The sequence below is a fragment of the Macaca mulatta genome, chromosome 12 (assembly GCF_049350105.2).
Source record: "Macaca mulatta isolate MMU2019108-1 chromosome 12, T2T-MMU8v2.0, whole genome shotgun sequence".
NCBI lineage: Eukaryota > Metazoa > Chordata > Mammalia > Primates > Cercopithecidae > Macaca > Macaca mulatta.
Genome location: NC_133417.1, coordinates 96,439,287 through 96,464,897, shown reverse-complemented (window position 1 = coordinate 96,464,897; position 25,611 = coordinate 96,439,287). Strand labels below are relative to the sequence as shown.

Here is a 25,611-nt window from a genome sequence, read left to right as displayed (position 1 = left end):
ACAAACAAAACATCATTTATATAAACAAATCATTATTCATTCTTAAATATGCTAAGACAATTTACCAGCAAGAAGAGTAAGGGAGAAAGTGTACAAAACATTCACTAAAAAGGCCAAAAACATTTTTCCCTTGTGGGTTTTAAAAAGTTTGTCTTGGAAAATGTCACAGTATTATTTGTATTGCAGAACCTGGGATGCTTCTTCAAAACACACCAGGGTCTAGCGGGCATGGGCTTTGCAAGTACTATTTCCTCCCACTATGTCAGTCCTCGGAAATCCTCTTGTCCTGCGGCTGTCACTCTTCTAGAGAGACTCACAGTAAAAATATTGTGCATCAAAATCCACTAAGCACATTTCCACACACATACACACACAAAATATTGACATAAAAGCATCACAAAACAATACTCAATCTTTTCTATATATTATACACTCTGCTATTTTCTATTCTATTGCATTTCATTGAAAAACGCTGGTAGTAATCTACTAAATTGATTTCATGACCCACAAATATGCTATGACCTACAGTTTGAAAACCACTGCTCCAAATCCCCCCACTACCATTTTACAACAGGGACGAGGGACCTGAGATATCCCCTTTCACTCTGTCCCTGAAGCTGCAATGAGAGGAGACAGTGGCCAGAGGAGCAGGGCCAGGTTTTTTAGATGAGCATTCCTAGAAATTCAGTTACAGGGGGGTCAAGTGCTACTGAAATAACTGCATGAAGAAATGTTAGCACTGCTGCTGACCCTTTTCCATGGAAAGGCTCCCTTCAGGAATAAACAGCCCTCATCCCCCACCTCCAATCCAATGGAGGAATGGGTGAGATCGCGAAGCCAGGGGAGAGCAGAGGTGGTGCAGATCCCCAGCACTGGGAGCTCCCTGTCATTATTTCTGAAAACAGTTTCTGGGTTAGACTCAAAAAAGGAGACAAGCCATTAGGAGGTTCATGAATCTCGCCAAATTGGCTGTTAGAGAACAGAAGTCAGAATCCAGTTCCTTATGTTGTACGGTACCACTTATCAAGCTAATCAGTGATAATGTCACTCTATACATATATGACTCTGATAAAAAACAAGCCCACCCTGCTGGGCAGGAAAGTTTCCTGGAGGACGTACGCACTGAGCTTTCATCTACTAAATACATGCCCTTCCATCTAATGATTTTATTACATCTGATAACTGCATATATTTAACATTTCACATATCAACTGACGAGGTTATCGAAATAAGGTCAACATCTATCCAAGTGCCCCACGTGCTCCATGCTGGGAAACATCTAAATTACATGCCATATTCTCATATAAAATGAGAGCTAAAAAAAAAAAGGCAATATAAAACAGATTTCCAGCTTCCCTGTAATTTAGATAGAGGACGTGTTACTATCTTTAGGGATAGGGAAAAGCCTTTTTTCCCACCCATCAAAGTGTGTGTGTTCACATGCATTATCTGATTATGTGTTCTGTACATCTGATAAAGTAAACTCTTCAATCTGCAGGATTTAACTATGTTGCCTGAAGGTGTCCGAATTTTATGATTTCTCTGTCCTACCGTATTCCTTTAGACAAAGAGAAAAACACATGAACAAAAAACTGAACTACTTGAGAGCAGCTGGAACCTGGAATGGAAAGATAAACTCAGCCCTGTGCTCTCCGTTCCAGCCAGGGCCGAGAGGCGACCGCACAGGGAACGCCTGGGCCAGTGCGGTGGCTCTCATAGAAACTCAATATGGTGCACGGGGGAAAATCACCAAAGTCCTCAAGTAAAATCCTCTTTGAGGCAAAGGAAGAATGTGTTACAGTTTTGATTTTACGTAAGTTTTCAAACACTCAAAATAAACAAGAAAGTCTCTGAAAAGATGTAACATGACATTTTTTACCCTCCACAAGTGGAAAATCCTTTTTAGCTCCTTGTGAGTAGAATCCAAGAATAAGTAAGGTCTTGAGGGCCAATTCTTGTCTATTGGAGATAAGGAAGGCATCTTATTTTTCATTTCCAAGAAGTATTTTTGCACCTGTGTTGGGTTTGACAGAGAATACTACGTGAGGAAAATATACCACAAAAGACATTGTTTTACATACATCATGATCAAATAAACCAGACGATCGTGGAATTTATTGAACTTTGGAATTTATAAAACGGTAACTCATCTGGGAAGTCTCTATTCCACTCTTTCATACTGGTTGGGGAAATATGAGTTCCACCAAATGGTTAAGAGAAAAGAGGAATACTAATGCTAACACTCATATTAACACTAATACTAATGCCAGCTGGCTCTATAGAGCTGTATTGTCTAACATGCAGCCACTAGTCACACAGGTTATTTATATTTACATTTTAAGTAATTAAAATTAAATTTAAAAATCCAGTTTCTCAGTCACACTAGTTACACTTCAAGTGCTTAATAACCACATGAGGCTAGTGGCCAGCTACTCTATTGTACCTCAAAGTTACAGGGCATTTTCCTCACTGCAGAAAGCTCTACTGGACAGTGTTGTTCTAGAGTATATGATATGGGCCCAGCCCTGCACTCTATCATTACTTCATTTTAATCCTTACAACAACTCTACGAGGCTAGTGCCACTATTATCCCCATTTTACAGATGAGAAAATGAGGTTCACTGAAGTTAGAATTTGCTCAAGTTGGCCGGGCGCAGTGGCTCACGCCTGTAATCCCTGCACTTTGGGAGGCCGAGGCGGGCGGATCACGAGGTCAGTAGATCGAGACCATCCTGGCTAACACGGTGAAACCCCGTCTCTACTAAAATACAAAAAATTAGCCGGGCACGGTGGCGGGCGCCTGTAGTCCCAGCTACTCGGGAGGCTGAGGCAGGAGAGTGGCACGAACCCGGGAGGCGGAGCTTGCAGTGAGCCGAGATGGTGCCACTGCACTCCAGCCTGGGCGACAGAGTGAAGACTCCGCCTCAAAAAAAAAAAAAAAAAAAAAAGAATTTGCTCAAGTCACAAATCTCTAAGCGGCAGTGGAGGCCGACTCCAGAGTCTGCGGTCTGTTCAGCACTACATATACCTCTCTGAAAGACGGAGAACTCCAGAGTCCCTGCGGGTGGGGCTGCACAGCCTGGCTCCTGGTCACCCCTCTCCCCACTAATTTGCTTGCCAGCCTTGCCCTGCCACAGCTCATGGCAGTTTCACAGGATAAGGCCCCTGGCTTTCTTGGGTCTACTTTCCCCCAAAAGTTCTCTCTGTCAAATAAGACAAACATTGTATTAATAATATACGGGCCACTAACAACTCTTTCTGATACAATTCTACCTGAATTTGGGAGACGATTTCAAAAGATTACTCACTCTCAGTGTCACAGCTATGATTTAATTATTATTTAAAAAGTCACGTCTGTCATTTAAGAAAAGGCACATTTTATGGAGTTGGTGATATTAAGTGGGTAATTCCATAATGCTAATTAGCCACACACATAAAGTGTCAACTTACAATTCTCTGAAGCGTGAACTCATAGATTTTCTTTCCGGCATTGGCTCTGAAGAATTTCCTGTATTCTCTACGTACCTTTAAAAAGAAGACGCAGGTTGCAGTGGTTAATGTGTGGCTGGTACAGATGCATAATGATACACCTCTATTAAAAATGAAAAAGTGTTAAACAAGTCAACTTATAAGTGTCCTTTCTGGATTTAGTACAATAATTGAAGCACATTCACATAGTGGATCTTAAGTCAGAGAGAAAGAAATTGAGAGATGTAAAATGATGAAACCAGAATGAACTGATGTTTTAAATCCTCTTAGTAGTTTCTGAAGAATCTGATGATTTGACAAGAAATATTTTACAGGCACAGCTGCAAACTCATCCCAAATTAAAATACATTTAAAAACTATATAAAATAATGTTCTATTCAGATTGTTTTGTAAAAGGCAAAAAGAAAAAAAAAATGTCTGAAGAACTGTATCAGTTTCCAAAAGCCTTGCATAGAAGATAAGGCTTTAGTACTACACACTGAGAACTGAATATGGCTAAAAATAAGAATTTAAAAAGAAGCTTTGAAACTACCATTACTTTCCATTTCATTGCATTAATTTTTCTCTATCATCTCTACTCTCACCAAACTTTATACTTAATGCTATCAGAGCACTTAAAACATCATATTATAGTTTTAGTTCACACATTTTTTCCTTGCTACATTGTCATATTTACTTCATATACTAATGTCTAACAAATAAGAGTAACTAAGTGGAGTGTTTGCATAACAAAGGAATAAATTATATAGTTAAATTTTGAAACTGAGGGAAAAATATCTTTATTTATTACCATCCAGATATAAATGGGAGAGTTAGAATTTAGCAAAATATTAGCCTATCTGAATAATTCAGACATTACATATCTTTTTTCTTTTCTCTCTAGTTTTCTAGGTTTAACTGCACATGTTCAAAATATTTCTACATTAGGGGATGTAAGCCAGTAATCTTCTAACCAAATTCAGTTTATAGATAAATGTTTTGTATGCATATTTATAAGTTAAGAACTTAATATAATAATTCAGACTGCAGATTTCTCTTAAAGTTGTCTAAGATCTAGCAACACTGAGGCCTAGTCCTATAAAATAAGGGCCAGGGAGGCTAAAGTAGCTGCTGTTGCCTTTAGATGAGACATGCATGCTCCAAACTACACAAGTCCCCCTTGCTCCTGATCCACCTCCCATCTGCTGCTTTCTTCATCTGTGTGACCAACCCGGTCCCTCAGCATTTGCGCACCAGACCCATTCTCTACATCTAAAGATTATTAAGGTTTAAAAACTGTAACATATACCATATGGGTAGTTTTTCCTTTTACAGGCATACCTCATTTTAATGCACTTTGCAGACATTGAGGTTTTACAAATTGAAGGTTTGTGGCAACCCTGCATCAAACAAGCCTACTGGCACCATTTTTCCAACAGCATGTGTTCATTCTGTGTCTCTGTGTCACAATTTGGTAATTCTCACAATATTTCAAACTTTTTCATTATTATTCTATCTGTAAGATGGTGAACTTAAGAGACAGTGTGTGTATTCTGACTGCTCCACCCACTGGCCGTTCTCCTATCTCTCCCCCTCTCCTCGGGCCTCCCTTATTACCCAAGACACAGCAATATAGAAATTAATTAATATTGAATTAATAACCCTATAATGGCTTCTCAGTGTTCAAGTGAAAGGAAGGGTCACAAACTTCTCACTTTAAATTGAAAGCTAGAAATGGTTAAGCTTAGTGAGGAAGGCATGTCAACAGCTGAGGCAGTCCAAAAGCTAGGACCCTTGTGCCAAACAGCCAAGTTATAAATGCAAAGGAAACATTCTTGAAGGAAATTGAAAGTGTTATTCCAGTGAACACACAAATGATAAGAAGGTGAAACAGCCTCACTGCTGATAAGGCGAAAATTTTAGTGGTCTAAATATAAGATCAAACCAGCCACAACATTCCTCTAAGCCAAGACCTAATCCAGAGCAATGTCCTAACTCTCTTCAATTCTAAGAAGGCTGAGAGAGGTGAGGAAGCTGCAGAAGAAAAGCTTATTAACTCTTCATGAGGGTTAAGGAAAGAAGCAGCAAGTGCTGATATAGAAGCTGCAGAAAGTTATCCAGGAGATCTAGCTAGATCACTGATGAATGCGGCTATATTCAACAACAGATTTCCAATGTAGACAAAACAGCCTTCTATTGGAAGAAGATGCCATCTAGACTTTGATAGCTAGAGAGGAGATGCTAATGTCTGGCTTCAAAGGACAGGCTGATTATCTTGTTAGAGGATAATACAGCTACTAACTTTAAGCTGGAGCTAATGCTCATTTACCATTATAAAAATCCTACAGCTTAAGAATTATGCTAAATCTACTCTGCCTGTGTGCTCCATAAATGGAACAACAAAGCCTAGATGATAGCACATCTGCTTACAGCATGGTTTATTGACTATCTTAAGCCCCATATTGAGACCTACTGCTCAGAAAACAGATAACTTTCAAAATATTAATTCACACTGACAAGGCACCTGGTCACCCAAGAGCTCTGATGGATATATACAAGATTAATGTTTTCACGCCTGCTAACACAACATCCATTCTGCAGCTCATGGATCAAGGAGTAATTCCCAGTCTTATGATTTAAGAAATACATTTGGTAAGTCTATACCTGCCACAGATAGTGATTCCTCTGGTGGATCTGGGCAAAGTATATTAAAAACTTTCCAGAAAAGAAGCATCATTCTGGGTGCCATTAAGAACATTTGAGATTCATGGGAGGAGGTCAAAACAGCCACATTAACAAAAGTTTGGAAGAAGTTGATTCCAACTTTCATGGATGACTTGGAGGGTGCTCAAAACTTCAGTGGAGGAAGTAACTGCAGATGTGGCGATATATCAAGAGAACTAGAATTAGAAGTGAAGCCTGAAAATGGGACTGAATTGCTGCAATCTCAAGATAAGATGTAAATGAACAAGGAGTTGCTTCTTACGGATGGCCAAAGAAAGTAGTTTCCCGAGATGGAATCTACTCCTGATGAAGATGCTGTGAACACTGTTGAAATGACAACAAAGGATCTAGAATATTCCATAAGCTTAGTTGACAAAGCCAGTGACAAGGTTTGAGAGGATTAATTCCAATTTTGAAAGAAGTTCTACACTGGGTAAAATGCTATCAAATGCCAACATATGCTATACAGAAATCTTTCAGGAAAGGAAATCAATCTATGTGGCAAACTTCATTGTTGTCTTGCTTTAAGAAACTGCCACAGCCACCACAATCTTCAGCAGCCACATCAGTCAGCAGCCATCGACATCAAGACAAGACAAGACTCTCCACCAGGAAAAATATTACAACTTGCTAAAGGCTCAGATGATGGTTAGCATTTTTTAGCAATAAAGTATTTGTAAAGTATGTACTTTGGCATTTTAGACATAATGCTATTAGACACTTAATAGACTATAGTAGAGACAGCGTAAACATAACTTTTATTTGCACTGGAAAACAAAACATTTGTGTGATTCACTCTATTGTGATATTTACTTTATTGCAGAGATCTAGAACTGAGCCTGCAATGTCTCTGAGGTATGCCTGTATTCATATTCTAGTTACTGATTACCATTTGCCTTTTAGCCACGGAGTTGTCAGATCCACAAACATTTCTAATCTCAAACTAAGGTGAGAAGGGACAAGGAGAAGAAAAATGTTACCTAACAATTGGGTCATGAAATTATAATAGCATATGAAGGCAGACAAATGAAGTTACATAAGAATATATCCTTAAAAATATACCTGAAGTCCTACTATATTTAGGTGAGCTTCATTATAACTGAGCTCACTGCTACATGCATTTTGATATTCCACAGGGCAGGTTATTTCTCCCAAAATACAACTACAGACCTTTAAAGCCCATTGACAACATGCTGGCATATATGATGGTGCCCCCTGGGGGAAATGGGAGTCTTAAAAAGGCTCACTGCACTTTGTAATTATTTCCACAAGAAAAGTCAATCATTTGAGAGGGCAAAACTATCATTCATATTACCATGATTCTCTTTTAGAAAAAAAAAAAATACAAAATTATTATATTCTTGGACTTCAAATAAGTTTGATCTTATTTCATACAGCAATACTGGTAATATAGTAAAGTACTTCTGTTTTGTTGGAGACTGAGAGGAAAAAAGTTATGTCTAGAGTAAGCCCAGTTAGCTTCTGCTAAAATAATATTCCCCTACAAACTGAATGTGCTTTGTAAGTTGCTAGTGCACACCCCAATGCAAAAATGTTCTGAAATCATATGCAGTTAAACCCAGAAAACTGAAGATAAACGTATTACTGATGGAAATCATTTTATAGAGTAAAAATCCTGATTCAATGTTAATTTTCCTTCCTGTTATGAAAATTAGAACGCAAGTTAGAAGATGTGAATTAAATGGGAAAATGTTTACTTTTGTTTGACTTTAAAGAAACCGGTTATAGAGCTTGTTTGGACTTCTTCGAACAGAACATCTGTTAAAATTCATATTTAAGTTACTTCTTCATTACTTCAAATATTACTTGGTGAATACTCAGTATAATCAAAAGGGATAATTTACTAAAATTTATAGGCTGAAGTTGCAGAAAAAAATGCAGATTATTCAAAGCAGGATTCAGGGATATTTCTAATGGTTGTTCAGATTTAGAGTCAATGATCTCTCAGATAATATTCAAATATTTAGAGTAAGATTAAATATCGTAGGATTAAAGTAAAAACAATGATAAGAAATACTGTCAAAAAGGGGCCTAATTATCCCAAAAAGGCAATATGGATGGCTTCCTATGGTGATTAATTATTGAATTTGGAAGACCAGATCCTTACATGGCGTAAAGAATATTCTAAAGCCTTTTCAGAGCTTGGAGTTATTTACTTATGTGTAGTTCTGGACACATAAGTGTACCCAACTATAGTAAGCACACTTTGAAATAAACCCTGCCATAATCACAAGGTATTTGAATTTGAGGTTCTCTTTAACATGAATGATCCACTGGTCTCTGAATCTCTGATCTCATTAATAAAAATCTGTAAACTCAGTGATGCAAGACCCTTTGGTTCCTACACTGAACAATTAGAACAATGGTCGCTCTGAAGAAAGCTCTACCCCAGGCAGCCATTACTGGGGCAGAATTGGCATAAAAAGGGAAACAAAAGCCTGGCATCCCTAGGCTGCTCAATGTGGATGTAGGGCAGCTTTTAGCTCAACTCTTGCAACCGTGTCTCATAGATTTTTAAAAAACAACTTTACACTCATAAAGATAACAAACTAGAACTTTGATAACATAGTATCTTGAATAAAACATGCCATATTGCTATCACATTAAACCTATTATTTAAAGAAATAGAAATCACAAAATCAGAAAAAACATAGTGTATAGGTTTCTTCTGAAAAAGGTAAAACATTAAGCAAGATGACATTCTACAAGACTGTGCAGACCATCAGCAAGCATAATCAATCGTTTTCTCAGGGTTAGTAGGTGCTAGGCTTTATGAAGTTCACCCTGGACAGAAACAAGTGGTTGAGGAAGTACCTTCAGTCCAAGCCAGTAAGCCCAAATGACAGCAACTGCATGCTTACGCCTAGCCTCCTCCTTCAAGCGTTTCAATTCCCTTCGAGCCTAGAATGTTTTAGATAGTAAATAAAAGAGACAGCCCAATGCAGACAGCACAAATGACCAGAAAAAGATACCCCACCAAACAGAAGAGTCAATTTATGAATAAGGATTTCAGAATGACAGAGAAACAGTGCATAATAATTTAAACCCAAAGAATTGGTGCCAGGCTGGTGCAGCGCTTGTATTTTCAGTGCACTGAGATTCTGTTCCAGAGGAGGGCAATCTGTGTGGTTCCCAAGGTAATCATTTCTCACCCCTTACTTCCATTCTTTTTCTTTTTTCTTCCTTGTTCTCTCTCCCTGTTTGCTGCCTTCTCTACACCCTTTCACTCCCATATGAAAGCCTTCAAACTCTGAGTAACAGCCCTAATGACATCATTAGACTCCCCCTTGCTGACAGCATATTGGGCTGAAGAAGCTATGCACTCCTGTCTGAGTTCATCCCTTTGGATGGATAAAAAGATAACTCTTGTGAACAATCATTTAGAAAACTGGGAGGAAAAAAGGTTATTTCTCTGAAGTGCAAACAAAAACCAAAACTAACAAAACTCAAAAATTACTTCTAGTCAAAAAATCAAAAGTGGCATGTATAAAAATTCAATTTTAGCTAAGGTCCCCAAAGTGAAATATACTGAAGACTGAAGCAATTATAGGTTAAACTTATAGGTTTAAAAATTACTGTTAGGGAAAAAATAATCTTAGACAAGCTATTCTAAAGGATATAAATAGGCACTAATTGTTCAAGATATTATAGTACTGAGACTGGGAAATGAACTCACTGGATGGAGAAATCCTAGCAAGACCCATCTAAGAGTCCATTTGCTTCTGCTACAACATTTCCCTCAGTTGACTAGAGGAACAAGTTTGTTCTTCACAGATTTTTCAGGAAAAGCACAAATGAACAACTCTGGTTAGTTTTTGGCAAATTAAGCTCTTTATGCAGGCAGATGTTGACTTTCCTCATTTTCTCACAAGATAGGCTTATAATGTTGACAAGGTAGACTTCAAAACACAGGACTCTGTTGATGTTTGTGTTTCTAACTGGAATACACATTTTTAGCAAAGATGACCTTTGATTTTCTAAGTAACAAAAACATCTAAAAATCTTGTCCCTTGGGGTATGTGAAATGTTCACAGAGCCCACGACTATGCCTGGGGATTAGTGAGAGTATTTCAGGAGGCCTTTGTTTCTGAAAACAAACAGCTGATGCTGAAATTCCTGGGATTCTTCAGTGGCAATTATAGCTAGCTGTGCATGAACATAGTTTTCTGTTAAATCACAGATGATAATTCTTTGCACATGTAATATTTTGCTTATAATAATCAATAGCTGCCACAGTGAGCCTAAAAAAATTTTCATTCATAAATTAATTTTTTAAAGACATACGTTAGAGGCATTTCCATTGTTAACATGTTGCAGAGACCGATTGAAGCCCAAACTTGAACATTCCCAACATGCGCAACCCCTCCAGAAAACCTCTAAAAAACTGCTAGCATTCATCAGTGGGGAGGGGGGAACCTAAACATGCATGTTATTTAAGAGTTGTTTTGTTTTGTTTTAAAGAGCAATGGTACTAGTGCCTTTTTAGTAAGCAATTAGTTTTATTGGCCTACGCATGCCTAAGCTTCCTATGCATACTACTGAACTAATGTTTCCAGGTGTGTTAAATCTGGTGGCTAGGACATGCACCAGTGTGAGCCACTATTAATTGCAGTCATTCATCCCCTAATAGTCTAGAGATAAGGACTGATTATTGCAGAATTCCCGGATGGAGTGTTGGGATATGTGCATCAAGTACCTTAGATCCAAGCCAGTAAGCCCAAATAACTGCAATAGCATGTTTATTCCTAGCCTCCTCCTTCAGCCGTCTCAGTTCCCTTCGCGCCTGTGATGCATTTGAAAAGGAGTTACAGAAAAGTTTAAGGCAGGAAAGGTTACTGCTGGTTTTCAATGAAGAAAGAAAAAGAGAGACACTAGTCACCACCAAATGGTAAATGCAAAAGCATGTGCCACCACCCCACAACAAAATGTTGGAAAGAGCAAGAGGCAAACACGTGCTCAGTAGCTCAAGCCAGTGAAACATTTTCTGCCCCTGAAGCCGAGGGTTCATGGTTCCACATGACATTACTGCTGACCCACCACCTTCCTTGGGGTCTCTGGCCTACCTGGGTCCCATGCCAATATGCAGCAATGGTCGTGACTGCTTCCTTACAGCGCTTTTGATGCTTCAGTTCCCGCAGAATTTTTCGAGCCTAAAGGGCAGAATCACCCAAAAGAGAGAACGTTTAAAAAAATGGAATTGACAGTGACTTGAAAAAAAAAACCTGAAGAGATCATTGTCCTAACACCCACGATATTGTGAAAAATCACAGGTTAAAGAAGGCGAAGGTGACTAGCCCCAAACTGACTACGAGAAGGTGGACAATGAAGACATCATCAAGCATGACAGTGTGGTTTCCACTTGATTGGAACAGCAGCCTCCCATACCCTGATACACAATAGGAGAAATCTGACTACAGCACCATAAGCTGGCACACATCTGTGGGATGAAATATTTCTCAGAAGGTGGCCAGAGGATTCCAATGATCCTCTGAAGGCCACTGTATCTCTTTCCTTATTATTGCCTGGAATGTAACTGTAGCTGTCCTTCTTATTCAAGAGATTTTTAAAACTGCAAAACCAAAATAATCTAATTGATCCCAAACCAGCGGTTTCTTTCCATTAGTTGCAGGAAACTGATTGTATGGGGGCCAGGAGGACACCTGGTTTGAAGGTGGACTTTGGGTCCTTCCTCTAAGGTCCCTAGCCTACAAACGGGGCCCCAGGATCCAGTCATGAGGCCAAGGAAGAAGCTGCAGGCAGCAATTTCACTTACTCTGCATGTTCAGATTTGTGTTTTGCCATTTGCCGTGGGACAACTACTAAGCCCTTAAGTTGTCGAGGGCCTTGGCAAGGTCAGTCAGTGTTGCTGGACTCGGCACCAAGGGGCTACCCTCTGAAAGGGCTCCAGGCCTGGGCACTACCCCTCTGGATTCAGACCATGCCACAAAATCTCCTCACAGGAAGAGGGTCAGAACATGCTCTGAAGTATCGTTGACCTAGATGAGGGATCCGTAAACTTTTTCTGTAAAGTGCTTTTGGCTCTGAAGGTCACACAGTCTATTGCTACGACTTGACTCTACCACTGTAGTGCTAGAGCAGCCAGCCAATCTGTGAAATAAATGAATGTGGCTGTGTTCCAATAAAACTTTATTTATGTACACTGAAATCTGTATTCCATAGACTTTTCGTATGTCATGAAATCATCATCTTTTCCTTTTTTAAAAACAACGGTTTAAAAATATAAAAACCATTCTCAGCTTGCAGGTTGTATGACAGGCAGCAGGCTAGATTTGGCCTGTGGCCTGTAGTTCATTGACCCTTGGCCTGGGGCCCATAGTTCATTGACCCTTGAACCAAGCCTTGGCAGGAAGGACCTGGAACCAGGCTGTCCACTGTGACAGCTCCCCCATGTCCCCACCGCTAGTCCCAGCCAGATCTCAGGATCTTTCAGTCGTGATGGCAAGCCTGCAAGATGGTTACTGGACAGTTATGGAAGTCACTGGGGTAGGGGTTCTGAGTATGAAAGCAATGGCTGTGAGACAGCCTTCTGTACTACAGCTTTTCTCAAAAACATGGGGCAAAGGGATATTGAAATCATGTACGGGTATTACTTCAAGGACTTCCTGTTTAGAGAACAAAGCGCTTAAAAAGAAAGCTGGTTAGAAGGAAGTGGCCAAGACATGGTCACCAGGGTCCCTGTTTGGCCCATAATATTTATTCTTTCCATCTGACTGTTTATAGGCAAGGCAGGAGACAGAGGAGCCCTCCCCTGCAGGGTGGGCCTAAAGACATTATCCTTTGTGAAAAACCAGAAAACCCCAAATAAATAAAGCATACTTCTTTTAAACTCACCTTCCAACCCCGGATATAAGACTGAATTACTAAGGCGGAACTCTTTGTCTGCTGGTACCTCTTTTGTTGCTGTAGGATAAAAGGGGAAGATATTGGCAGTTGTAGTTACATATCTGTAACGCACACAAGGACTGAGAAAGGGTATTTGCTCACTTCGTCTAACTGACTCTTAATTATCCATACTCCTTCTGGAAACCAATACATAAAGAAACCAAAATATTAAACAATCCAATATTATTACAGTTAATCCAAAGTATGCCTTAAGGATGCTGAATAAAATAATTCCTAAATGATTCAGGACACCGCATTATTATCATTATTTTCTTCGTCTCATGTTGTTATAATACAGGGTTCCACACATGGCAGATCCTCAGTAAATGCATATTGAATGAAAACTCACTGAGTTCTGCATCTGCTTTTGAGTGTTCTCTCTTCTTGGTATCATTTCTCACCATGCTACTTACTGGACTCACCTCTACACCTCCCTAGTTTCTTTTAGGTTTGCTACTTTTACTCTGCCTCAAGCTGGAAAATCAGCTAAAAATTTAAGTAAACTGCTATCAATCAACTAAATATTTCTATATTGAGCCTCCACTACGCATAAAGCCTTTTAATAGAACCATGAGGATATAAATGTGCATCTGACTCCATCCCTGCCCTCAAGGACTTGAAGTGGACACAAGTCAACAGTATAAAGGATAAACAGTACCCTGGGAGAGACGCAGCACAGACAGCACAAGAGGCAGGCTCAGAGGCAGCAGAGCTTACTTCCAGGTGGGGAAGGTCAAAGAAGACCTAGTGAGGCTCCCAGATCTGGCTCAACAAGCTCAATGCCCAGAGGCCTTTCTTACTTCCAGGGCTGATGCCTTGGAGTGGAGGCTGCTGGAATACTCCCTAGAAAAGTGAGCTTTTACAGTATTCACTTTGGAATATACACGGAAACATGGACATCCCTGATGAAAATTCACAGCATTTCAAAGTACTATCGTCATATTATGAATCCTTCATGTTAGAAGTGCTAGATGGCTCAGCCCCCATTCTCTGAGGTGGGAGATGCCTTCCCAGGCTTCCAGGCTTTGTCTTGGAAAATCAGAGGTAATGGGTGATGGTATCAATAGATGGGCAGAGGAACAAAAAAAGGATGCCAGGGAGAAAATCCAAGAGGATCCTGGGACCTCAGACAAGGCACTCACCTTCTCTGAGCCTCAGTTTCCCCAGCTGTTAAATGAGGAGATGGAAAATCTCTAGGATTTGTCCCAGAGTAATATTCCACAGATGTATGAACAACCTACAGCTATGGTATCTGACCATCACTCTGACATCCATTTGGTAACCTCTGTGGTTTTTTTTTTTTAATTCATAAATGTCTTGAAAATAACTACATCTCACTTGAAAATTCATCTCTAGGAAACATGAAATATCACAAAATATGGAATAACTTAAAAGTAACCAGCAACTAAAAAGAAGCATTCAAGAAATCTTTTGAGTTATCTGGTTGACGGAAAATAATGAGTTTAATCACTGGCTTGAGTAACATGCAGTGAACTGGTTGAGGTATGTAGTTCAAATTTTGAAAGAGATGTAACACTAGAGCAAAGTTAATGCATTTTCTAAAACTGGAGCTATTCTTAGTTTTCATTCTACAAACTAATATTGCTTATAACTCCTGACATCATGAACTAATGATACATAGTGACATTTTAAAATCTGGTGATATTAAATATTTATACTGGGAGAAAAGGTACAAATAATACTTGATCTTCCTAGTTCTTGGTATTGCCTGTTCTTTCTCATCCTTCTGATCAAATGGCCCCTCCCAGAAGTTTCTCCTTGACCACTCTTAGGTCACATCCCGCCTCCCCATTATTCTTTATCTCAGTTCTCTGTTTCCTTCCTAGCACTTACAACAGTCTATAATTGTTCTGATTATTTGTTTGCTTAAATGCATATTGTCTTTCACTAGATATAAGCGTTAGGAAGTCAGGAATTAGGTTGTTTTGTCCACCTTGCTAACATGTTTTAAAAATATTTGTAGAATTCAAGACAGATGAATCCAGCACACTTGTAAACTTTTCTTAATGACCTCAAAATAAGAAATTATAAAAAGGGCTCCTTGAGGACTGCTTACTTGTTGGTCCTCCCTTTCTCAGCCAAACAGAAAACAGAGCATTATGAATCTGCAGCAGAGTTAAGGATGCTACTATGTGTACAGAGGAGACTCCACGGCCACCAGGCTGGGTGATAACAGTCCAAAGTGCCTTTGCAGAATGCATATGAATGACTCTATCATTCACATGGCTGGGCAGATTCATATTTTAAGACTTATACTGCTGGTTATAATCTTAACTAGCATGAGCCATTGTAAAGATACTCTCAAGCTGATTTTCTTTAGCTTAATCACTTAAGTACCTCATTAATTTGTAAAACTTGGAAATAATAAACCAAAATGTATTATGTGAGAACAGGTCAGCGTAAATTATATCTCGATTATATACAGTCCTATAGCAAAGTCTCTTTATGGCTGAAAGAGAGGAAGAATATGAGAAAGGAGATGTGAGTGCAAATCTAATTCATTTTGTGAGAACACAGCCCAAGTTTCAATTAACCTTGAGGCAAACCTTCAGACTTCTCTCAAACCTGCGGTATGCCTTCAACAAAACCTCTACAATCAAGTGAGGAAGGAAATGCCAAAAAGAAACTTCATATTAATTAGGTCAACACTATTTATTATTGAATCTTTCCCCTATAGTTAACAGAGCCAGATACCTAAGGACTAAAGAGAACTCAATCCTTTAACCAACACCAGAAATCTACAAAAACATGACATTAGCTTTCAGGAATTAAAGCCACTTTCAAAGCTGCTACAATAAAGAATAGCCAATTACTTTGAAAAACTAGCCCAACCAAATCAAAAGTTTAAAGGACATTGTCTCTTCCAATCTGATGACCAAATTAAAAATGTATTTCCAACCAAATACAGCTAGATCAGTGAAAGGCAGTGTGGTACAATGAACTTGAGCTCTAATACTGTCTTGGATTAAAATCCCAGCTCTATCACTTACAGCTATGTGGCTGTGGGCAAATTACTTAACAGCTTAGTGTCTTAGTTTTCTCATCTTTAAAAAAAAGAACCATTAAGAACATGAGGTTGTCGGGAGAATTAAGTGTGTAAAAATCACATACATGGTAAGTGCATAATAAATGTTGGCAAATGAGCATTGTTATTACTGATTTAAAATGATTGAGACTCTTACCGCATATCTCCTATACCAGGCGGCAATCACAATTTGGCTTTTTTTCATTAGCAGGAAGTGTGTGCGGCATTTCCACCCCCGGTAGATCTTCTGAATGAGAGTGGCCAAGTCCTCCAGGCGTTGCTTCCTCAGGTCTTCTAATTTGAATAACTAATAAGAAATGATAGATGGTCTTATTAAAAATCCTCTGAAACCTCACAGCACACACCGAAAGGAATTTTCAAGAGACAAAAATGCCATCATGTTGGAGTCAATTACATTGAAAAAAAGAATTGAATAACCATATTCATTATACGTGATATGGATAATGGTCCGTGAGAAAATTATTTTGATGAATTCATGAAAGACTTACAATTTTTATTCCAGTGATTCAGAATTTATGACAAATCAGAGAGGGGCTGAATTGAGCTTAAGTTTACCTTCACACAGTCTATGAGGATGCAAATTACTAATGGAAGGCAGATGCTGGAAAATTCTCTCTTAAATGAATTAAACACTTTCCAAAATCTCAACATTTCCAAATTACCAGTCACCTGCTATACTCATTATACTTCACACTCATCTATTCATTGACAAAAATATTTCCTTGGGGTTCTATGAGGTAGAATGTGAAAAGTATTTTTTTACTTAAAACATTTTTTTCATTTTAGTGCTTTCCTGTGTCTCTAAATAATAGGGCTGTAGTTCTTAAAATTAACGTATAATTCAGGTATTACAAATACAGACTGAATTTACCTGCAGTTGCTATGAACGTTGTACTGTTGTCCTAACAGTTTCTTTGTGATTTCTTAAGTGTTGTAAACTCTGTCAGAGCAAAGACTTTGATGGTCCATAAAAAGTACACATTCTTCCACTACCCCTTATCTGTCCATGCCTCTTGGTTATTTGTAGATAAACACACAAGTGTTTTGTGACATTCATGGTAGCCTCTCATATAATGTTATAAAGTTAAACATATTTTAAGAACTTTCCTATATGATTCCAACTTAAGTTTAGAATGCAAAGGTTTTGGTTACATACTGTTCTTGGGTTTCGGATGAAAATCTTTGATCTACCAAAGGAGTATTCTTCCACGGGAATCTCTAATTCATTAAATAGGACCTCCACACCAGACCTAAAAAAATAAAAATAAAAACAATGAGTTTTCTGAGTTACAAAAAGTTTTATCTTCTACCACGGTTATCAGGTTCTCAGTGGTATAAAACATAGCTTCATTTCCACGTGTGACTGCTCTTTCAGTAATCATCCTTCTATCAAAGAATTTTCCACAAATTAAACCAAGTCCAGTAAACACCGAAAAAGTAAATTTGGGTTCAGAACTATATATTCTAAGAAAATGTGGTATTAAAGCCAATTTCTTGATTTCATTAGTAGAGGCAATACTTGTATCAAACATACGTATAACGATGTACCAACCTGGGCCAGGAGGGTGTGCAAGAAACTCAGATCTATTTTAAACTCACTCAGTTAATTCCTGAAAATATTTTAAACATTGTTTCTGCCCCTGAGAATACAAGCAGAGTCCAAGAGACAGTCCCAGACCAATGGGACACTAAGAAACGTGGGCTTTACCCCATGGGAGCAAGAACTGGACTTGGCCCTGACCTCTCCATCCTTGACCCTGGTTTCAACATCAGTCTTTAGAACTAAACCTCACTCCACCCACCTGAGGACTAGATGCCAGGCAGCGAGTGAATACATGTTCTGTATTATGGTACCTGTTTACCATAATACTCTGGAAATTAGCAATGGGAACTGAAACAGTACCCAGATCCTACATTAAATTAGGGTATTAAATTAGGCATCAGAGACCACACCATACATCTGTAGTTTCTAGATCTTCTTATAATACAAGGTAAGTGTCCTAAGAGTGCTGATGTTCCTGTGAAAGGCCAGGTGCACTGAGAATGTGTAGGCAATATCAATATCGTTAAATGAAAATCGCCCATATCCTGCCCATGCCCATGGAACAGGCATGTCAGCCGTCCAGCAGTATTCAGGGGCAAGCTTCTTCAGCCTGCGGAGGAGCAGCCTCTCTGATTGGTGAGAGCAGAAGGAAGGTCACTGAACAAGCAAGGCTCCATTTCTCTCCTGCAGCAGCTGCCCGTCAGTACACAGTTCTCTCTGCCCAGGGAGAGCTTGCAGGACATGGGGATGCACCACTGGGCCTGCGGTGTCCAGCACTCTGTCTGGGACTGGATGAGTAAATGCAATTCAGGTCAGACCAGCTGAAAGCTGTATGGCACCAGGTCCAAGCTAAATTCTCTAATCTAGCTTTCCCAGCAGTAACACTGACACTGTGAATCCTACCTGCTTGTATTGTCTATCGATTAACTGGTACAGATCTAGGCAAAGAGAGGGACCTTCACCCACCCACTGACTCTCTCTGCAGCCAAATTTTTCATGGGAAAAGTGACAAGTGGTAATCCAACCTGTCTCTAATTCTACCCTTCTATGATTCTACACAAATATAAATGTATCAAATTACAAATCACCTCCTACGAACCTACCTTGGAAATATTCTAAAAATTAATGTTATTGCCACACAAGTCCCAAATGTGGATTTGATAAGTCTTGTTTTGACCTTAGCACAAAATGGTATCCTAATGGAAGAAGGTCCAAAACAGAGGTTACACTCAGTTTTTCATAAAATTCTGTTTTATGAATTTTATGTGGAAAAAAACCCCATATTATTTGACTACTTAAAACATTCATTATTAAATATGGTCACTGAATTTCTTACCTGGCTGGTCCTTTCCAATGAGGCCATGTCTGTTTACAAAGCATTTTGTATCTTTCTAGGCAAGGTTCATAAGCCTGCCTGAAGGCGTAGCCTGCCCTCCGCACTCGGACGTTCTCCAAAAGCCCCAGGTACCTGATCTGATGACACACTAGAGCCTCGGTGAAGATGTGTGCTGCTTTTTTATCATTCGGTTTGATACACCTTAAAGATTACAAAGATTTTAGGTTACAAACTGCCTCTTATGGATACAATTGTGTATGTTTTAATAAAGTATTATGTATAACTGTTTCACAGCAAAACAATTGTTATTCTTAAGAAACCCAGTCATTACTTTTGAAATTATTTCAAATCATTTTACAACAACCTAAAAATAAATACAATACTGCAGGCACAGTAATTTTAAAAAGAACACACTAATAAATGCAATAATGTGGATGAGTATCACTGACATTTCATTGAGTGAAAGTCCAACACAAGAGTACATGCTGTAGTTATGATTCCATTTATATCAAGTTCAAGCAAAACTAACTCATGGTTAAAAATCAGTATTGCTGTTACCTCTGGGGAGAGGTAGTAGTGGGGGATCGACATGCAAGGGACACAAGGGAACCTTCTGGACTGATGGGAATGTTTTACCACTTGGTCTGGATGGGGTAACACAAGCACATACATCTGTAAAACTTCAAGAAGCTGTACAGTTAAGATCCATGCACTTTAATGTATATGTATTATACCTCAATAAAAAGATTAAAAACACTGTTTCCTCCCTATATCTGCTCTCCTTTCTTAACAGGGCACTTTGCTGTCCAGGGAAAAGCTTTATTTTCCAACCTCCTTTGCAAGTAGGTGTGGCCAGGTGAGCAACTTCTGGCCGCTAGGATCAGAGGGGAAGTAATATCTGCAGCCTCCAGTCAGTGTTCTTAAAAGAAGGGATGGGCTCTCCCCTTGGTCTCCTCCAGCTTACTGCTGGCTGCAAATGTTGACGTGGTGGACAGCCATCTTTGACCATGCAGACGAGGAACACATCCAGGAAACGGCAGAGCCACCAAACAGAAGGAGCTGCCCTGTCAGCTCTGGAGTCCTCATACTTAGAAGTTACTCAAGAAATAAACATCAGTCTTGCTTAAATCATTGTTAGCTTTGGATCATACTGTAGCAATCCCTGTGTCCTAACTAATACTTAAACATTCATGATTATGGCTGCCTAACTACAACTGTGAAATTACACACTTACGTGGACAACTACATCTTAGGTTGTTGGGCATCAGTGTTACTATGCTTTCTCTTTTACCATTTATAAAAATAATGTCTACTCTCTGGCTTAAAGAAAGACGGACAAATAGATAAATGGAACAGCCTAGTAAGTTCAGACCCCTATATATACATTCAACTGATTATCAATAAAGGCCACAAAGCAAATCAATGGGAAAAGGAGACTGTTTTCTTTTCAACATGGTGTTAGTGCAACAGGATATCTACACTGGGGGGAAACATACCTAAATATGAAATCTGAAACTACAAAGCTTCTAGAAGGAAATATACAATAATATATTTACAACCTTGGGGTTTATTAATTAAGATTTCTTAGAAAAATTCTAAAAATTTAAAAAAGGAGGGGAATGAAGAAGCTTTCTGAGGTAATGGAAATGTTTTACGTCTTAGCCTGGGTGGTGGTCACTAAAGTATATAGAATGGTTAAAAAAAAAATTGAACTGTTCACTTCAGAACTGTGCATATCACTTCACATAAATGATACCTCAATAAAATATACTTAAGATGCAAAAAAAATTCATTCAATTGAGAATAACAAAAGCAATTCATCACAGAAAGTTTCTTGGATTTTTTTTGAAACTAGGATCCTCTCCAACATATGTTCTAATCCGACGGCAATCAAACCAGAGGGTTTTGTCTACTTACATTTCTGTGAATATAAATATCAGGCACACAAACTAAACACAAAAATATTCTTCACTCTAGTTGCCTCATAACTGCATTTTCAAAGACAACTATAGAAGGTATTTGTGGGTATGGGTGTGCTCTGTGAAATCTGACCCACCAGACACATTCCTTCTATTATCTAGCTCACCAAATACACACATAGCAAACTCTAATCCTAGCTGGTCTTCACTAAATCTAGAGAGTTTTGTCTAAGATGCCCTAGAAGCAGAAAAAGAGAGCTCTAGAATTTTTTTTTTTTTTTTTTTTTTTGAGACGTAGTCTTGCTCTGTCGCCCAGGCTGGAGTGCAGCGGCGCAACCTCGGCTCACGGCAAACTCTGCCTCCTGGGTCCAAGCGATTCTTCTGCCTCAGCCTCCCAAGAAGCTGGGATTATAGGTTCCCGCCACCATGCCCGGCTAATTTTTTATATTTTTAGTAGAGACAGGGTTTTGCCATGCTGGCCAGGCTAGTCTCGAACTCCTGACCTAAGGTGATCCACCCGACTCCGCCTCCCAAAGTGTTGGGATTAGAGGTGTGAGCCACCACGCCCGGCCCCTTTTAAGAAGTTCTTTCTACTGCCTTGAAAAAAATTCAGATTGCTTTAGGAATCATTACTTTCTCTAGGCCTACACCTCTCACAGGGAAGAAAACAGTGCATGTCTCCTAAGAAGTGCCAGAGTTGTAACTAAAGCCTTGCTTCAATGCTGTGCTCTAAGCTAAAATAACAAGAATCCCAAATGAAGCCAACAAGTTTTCTGCAAAACACTGACCAGAAAAAACACTTACATTTTGTTAACTTGCCATTAAAAAAAAATAATAATAAACATAAAGAAAGTTGAAAACACCTAGGTGTCAACCACTGAGCTTCATTAAGTATCTACTATCTTCTCCACCACACTTTAGTTTTTTACTTTCTTATTTTAGGGGAAAGGATAGTGGAGCATTTTTTAAGCCAATCCCAGATAAGGTATTATTTAATCTGTAAGTACTTTAGTTACTCTCTGCTTGGGCTACACTCAGATTGAAACAAAGGGAAAAATGATATTCCTTCGGGGTGCTCTCACATTTGAACTGTGAAAGTTTTATGTGCCGGAAATACCTAATATAGTTTGGGTTCTTGGTCTGTAGGTTCTTCATCAGAGTGGCCACGGATGCCTTGAACTGTGAGCCTGCTGTAGGAGGCCTTTTCAGGTTGATCTTGGCGGGATTCCCTTCGGGGAACAAAGACTTGATGAGGGCATGGCTGGCCTTCCACATGGCTTGGGACAGGTCTCGATAGAGAAGGTCGTTGTTTTTGTCAACAAATCCTTCCACCTGGTACAGCACCTATAAGCAGCACATGGAACTCAATGACAGGCACATTGCATGCTATAATGTCAAACAACTATTAAAAATACTCCAAGACTATCTACACTGCAGCCTCTTCCTTCACCATCAAAAAATCCCTGACACGTTAGTCACACTCTCATACTGAGTTCGCCTCCAAGTTTAAATTCCATCTGTCTAAATCACAGACAAGATCAAAATAAATTCTATTACCATTCAGGATTTGCAAGAATAAACTCCAAAAATGTTATCATAACATTTTCAAAGGATTTTGCATTTTTTTAGGAGTCTGAAAATATTCTGGGGTTTTACTTTTATTTTTTAGTTCTCATATGCCAATTCTAGTCTGTTTAAAAGTAGATGGGGCAAAACAGAAACAATACTAACATTTTCATAAATACCCTGAAGCAGAAGAAAAACTGATCAGAAATTATCTTTTAATAATATAGGCTAATAAAAACATAAGGTACCAAGTTCTAACATTCTGAAATTAAAGATAATTCAGGTACTATAAACTGAATTTTTACAAATGTATAATCAAGCATTTTTTCCCCTTTGAAGTTTGCAATTTTATGAAAAAGGAAGTATTAGCTCTAATCAATAATCTTTCAGGATTCTAAAGATTTTTCAGTTAAGATTGTTTTCAGGGTTGTCTTTATATATTAGATGGCATAAAATTAATTCCCCCAAATATTAACCAAATAAATAAGTACTTTTTAAAAAAAGTAAATATTTTCCCTAATGTCATTTCAAAATCTCAAAGAATTCATTATTTTTGTTAAATGGCTTGTGTTTTTAAAGCCTTAAGTCTTTACTGACTCCTAATTTGTACTGGCAAGTCTCCTTCAATAGTGTTAATAGATATGTTATATAGGATAGCTTAAGAGTTTGATTCAAAAAATATATTTAGACTCTTCATTAAGTCCATTAGCTTTGCTTTCGGTTTTCTATATCAATAAGATTTTAGTCATCATGGTCCAGATTCTATTTCTATTGAATATTTATTGATTCAACCACTTTAGCGCAGCTCAATTTGTCCTCACAAGTTAATGGGGTTTCGAACGCCCGTCTCTGAGGCACAGCCTCCTTGCAGGGGTAACTTGGCAGGCCTGACTGGGTGCTCACAGCTCCCCCATACCTTTCCAGCATAATGCTGGATCCTGAAGCAGCTGTGAGGCAGAGACGTGTCGTTGAGGAACCGAGAGCACTTGCTCATCCTGCTCTCAAAGTGCTGGTGGGTGGCACATACTTGGTTCAGCTTTTCTAAGAAGGTCTCATCAGTGACTGTGCCAGGTCTGAGGCACTCCTCATCCAGCATGGCCAGGATCCCATTTGTGTTCTGGGAAAAAGGAAATAAAAAAGTTTCCTTCCTTCCTCACTGTATTGTTTTAATAATTATTCCTAATGACACCATCAAACACAATCAACTTAGTCACAAGAAAAGTCTGTTCAGTTATAACAAAAAGCAGAGAATCAAAACAGTAACAAAAGCCTCAGGAATCAGCTCTTTCCTGAAGGATCCCAGGTGTGTTTATGGTGGTGTGGTTGGGAAGAGTGTGTCTTCTTGGTCTCTCTCTCCCCGCACAACAGTACCTGGGAGTTGCCTCAGACACCTTAGCCTGATGATGACTGAAATGTATACTCTTAGAAAAAGACAAGTTGGATCTCAAAGATTCAAAAACAAACCTAAAAGCAGAAATGAATGTGACAATGCAGCCTCTATAACATGTCTCAAATCACAAAGCACAGTCTTCTAAGGCCATTATTTGATTCACTCCTAAGAAGGAAACTCGTTTTCTGTGTTTCCAAATTGTTCATGTGTTCAAAATAAAGTTAATTTTCTAGAAAAAAATGCTGTGATTTGAGATGCTGCTTTTAACAATCACTGCAATCAAGCTGCTTTCAAGAATATCTGTTTCATATAGATTTAGATTTTAGAAATTCATGTGGAATTTCTAAATGGATGTTAAACATAGGTGAAAATTTGTTTGTTGCATATCTAGACCCTCTGGTCATTTTTATTCCAAGAGTGGTCAGCCCTAAACTGAACCAGAAGTCAGGAAGCTTCTACTTTGCTAAATAAAGACTGCTGCTCCATGGACTGCCCCTATGGGGTCATAAGTCTTAATTCCAAAAACAATCCACTCCACTGACCATCAACCCCACCTACTTCCACCCAGGCAAAGTCCTCTGGTTCCTCTCCCCTTCTTCTCACAAGGCCACGACATCCTCTGACCAGCATTTATTCATTCCACACAAAACCCTGGGGAAGTGTGGACTCTCAGGAATCAAGTGTGTTCATAACATCCCCCCAGAACAAACATTATTGTTTAATGATGCTGGAAGGAAACATTTCCTTTATATACCCAGGTTCCTATGTGAACATGAGCTTCTTCAATCATATTGCAAGTGAATTTTTGGCTGAGATAATCTACTTAAATTAAGTGTATTACCACTGTTCTTTTTCTCCCCTTCTTAAAAGAGAATAATTAAATGCAAGGTTATATTTATCAAGGAAAACATACTAACCAGAAATCTGAAACTTAAGATTCCCATAGCAAATTACCTCCTTCACAAAATGTACCAGGAAAATTTTTAGGAAATTCACTTTTCAGAGCCAAAATCAGAGATCTGAACTGCTTACATGGAATATTAGTGTTCCCATTCAACATTGTTCAGATTTTCTGAAACACAGTTTATTTCTTATTGAAAAATAGTGACGCCTTAGAATATTGTTTTTATGTTCAATTTAATCAGAGAAACAACTTTTAGGAATGTGCTGAATACTGAGGAAAAAAATACTGGCTAATTACATATTTCCCAAAAAGCTTTGTAAAAGATGAGTAGAAAATGATTTGATATTCATTCAGAGCACGTGATCGTATTCCTTAAACACAGCACTCACCTCACTAAACTGGTCTTGCTTACTGCAGGACAATAAAGCTTATACACTGTTTCAAATTACTTATTCAAAATCAGGTATTAAGTAATCCCAAGCATAAATTAGTTTCCTGTTTTCCACACACCAAACCAGTCTTCCTACATTTAATTCATTTATAATAAACTACAGAATATGATCTAAAAACAAAAATCTTGGACGCAGAAAGCTTACTCGAAATTATCCAATAATTTTTCACACTTTAAGCCTTTTCGCATACGCACATACTTGGGTCACCTGAAAAATTCCAGGTCCCTGGCCACCTGCAGTCACACATGCAATGCCCTCTGCATGTATGATCTGAATCAATGCTACAGCTGTACTAGAGCCACTTCTGGGGTCCCACTT

At 38.7% G+C, this 25,611-nt stretch overlaps 1 protein-coding gene across 6 annotated transcripts in view; it reads right to left on the bottom strand.

Moving 5' to 3' along the window:
- The window catches only part of MYO1B (myosin IB), a 181,922-nt gene that overhangs the window by 14,998 nt on the left and 141,313 nt on the right, over positions 1 to 25,611 (bottom strand). For 2 of the 6 annotated variants that reach the window (NM_001266816.1, XM_015110577.3), the window contains 11 exon segments: positions 1,880 to 2,014; positions 3,451 to 3,525; positions 9,028 to 9,114; positions 10,910 to 10,996; positions 11,277 to 11,363; positions 13,066 to 13,134; positions 16,320 to 16,469; positions 17,340 to 17,433; positions 19,063 to 19,263; positions 22,099 to 22,325; positions 23,464 to 23,664. In NM_001266816.1, the coding sequence (NP_001253745.1) occupies positions 1,880 to 2,014; positions 3,451 to 3,525; positions 9,028 to 9,114; positions 10,910 to 10,996; positions 11,277 to 11,363; positions 13,066 to 13,134; positions 16,320 to 16,469; positions 17,340 to 17,433; positions 19,063 to 19,263; positions 22,099 to 22,325; positions 23,464 to 23,664 (1,413 nt within the window). 6 annotated transcript variants of the gene reach the window in all.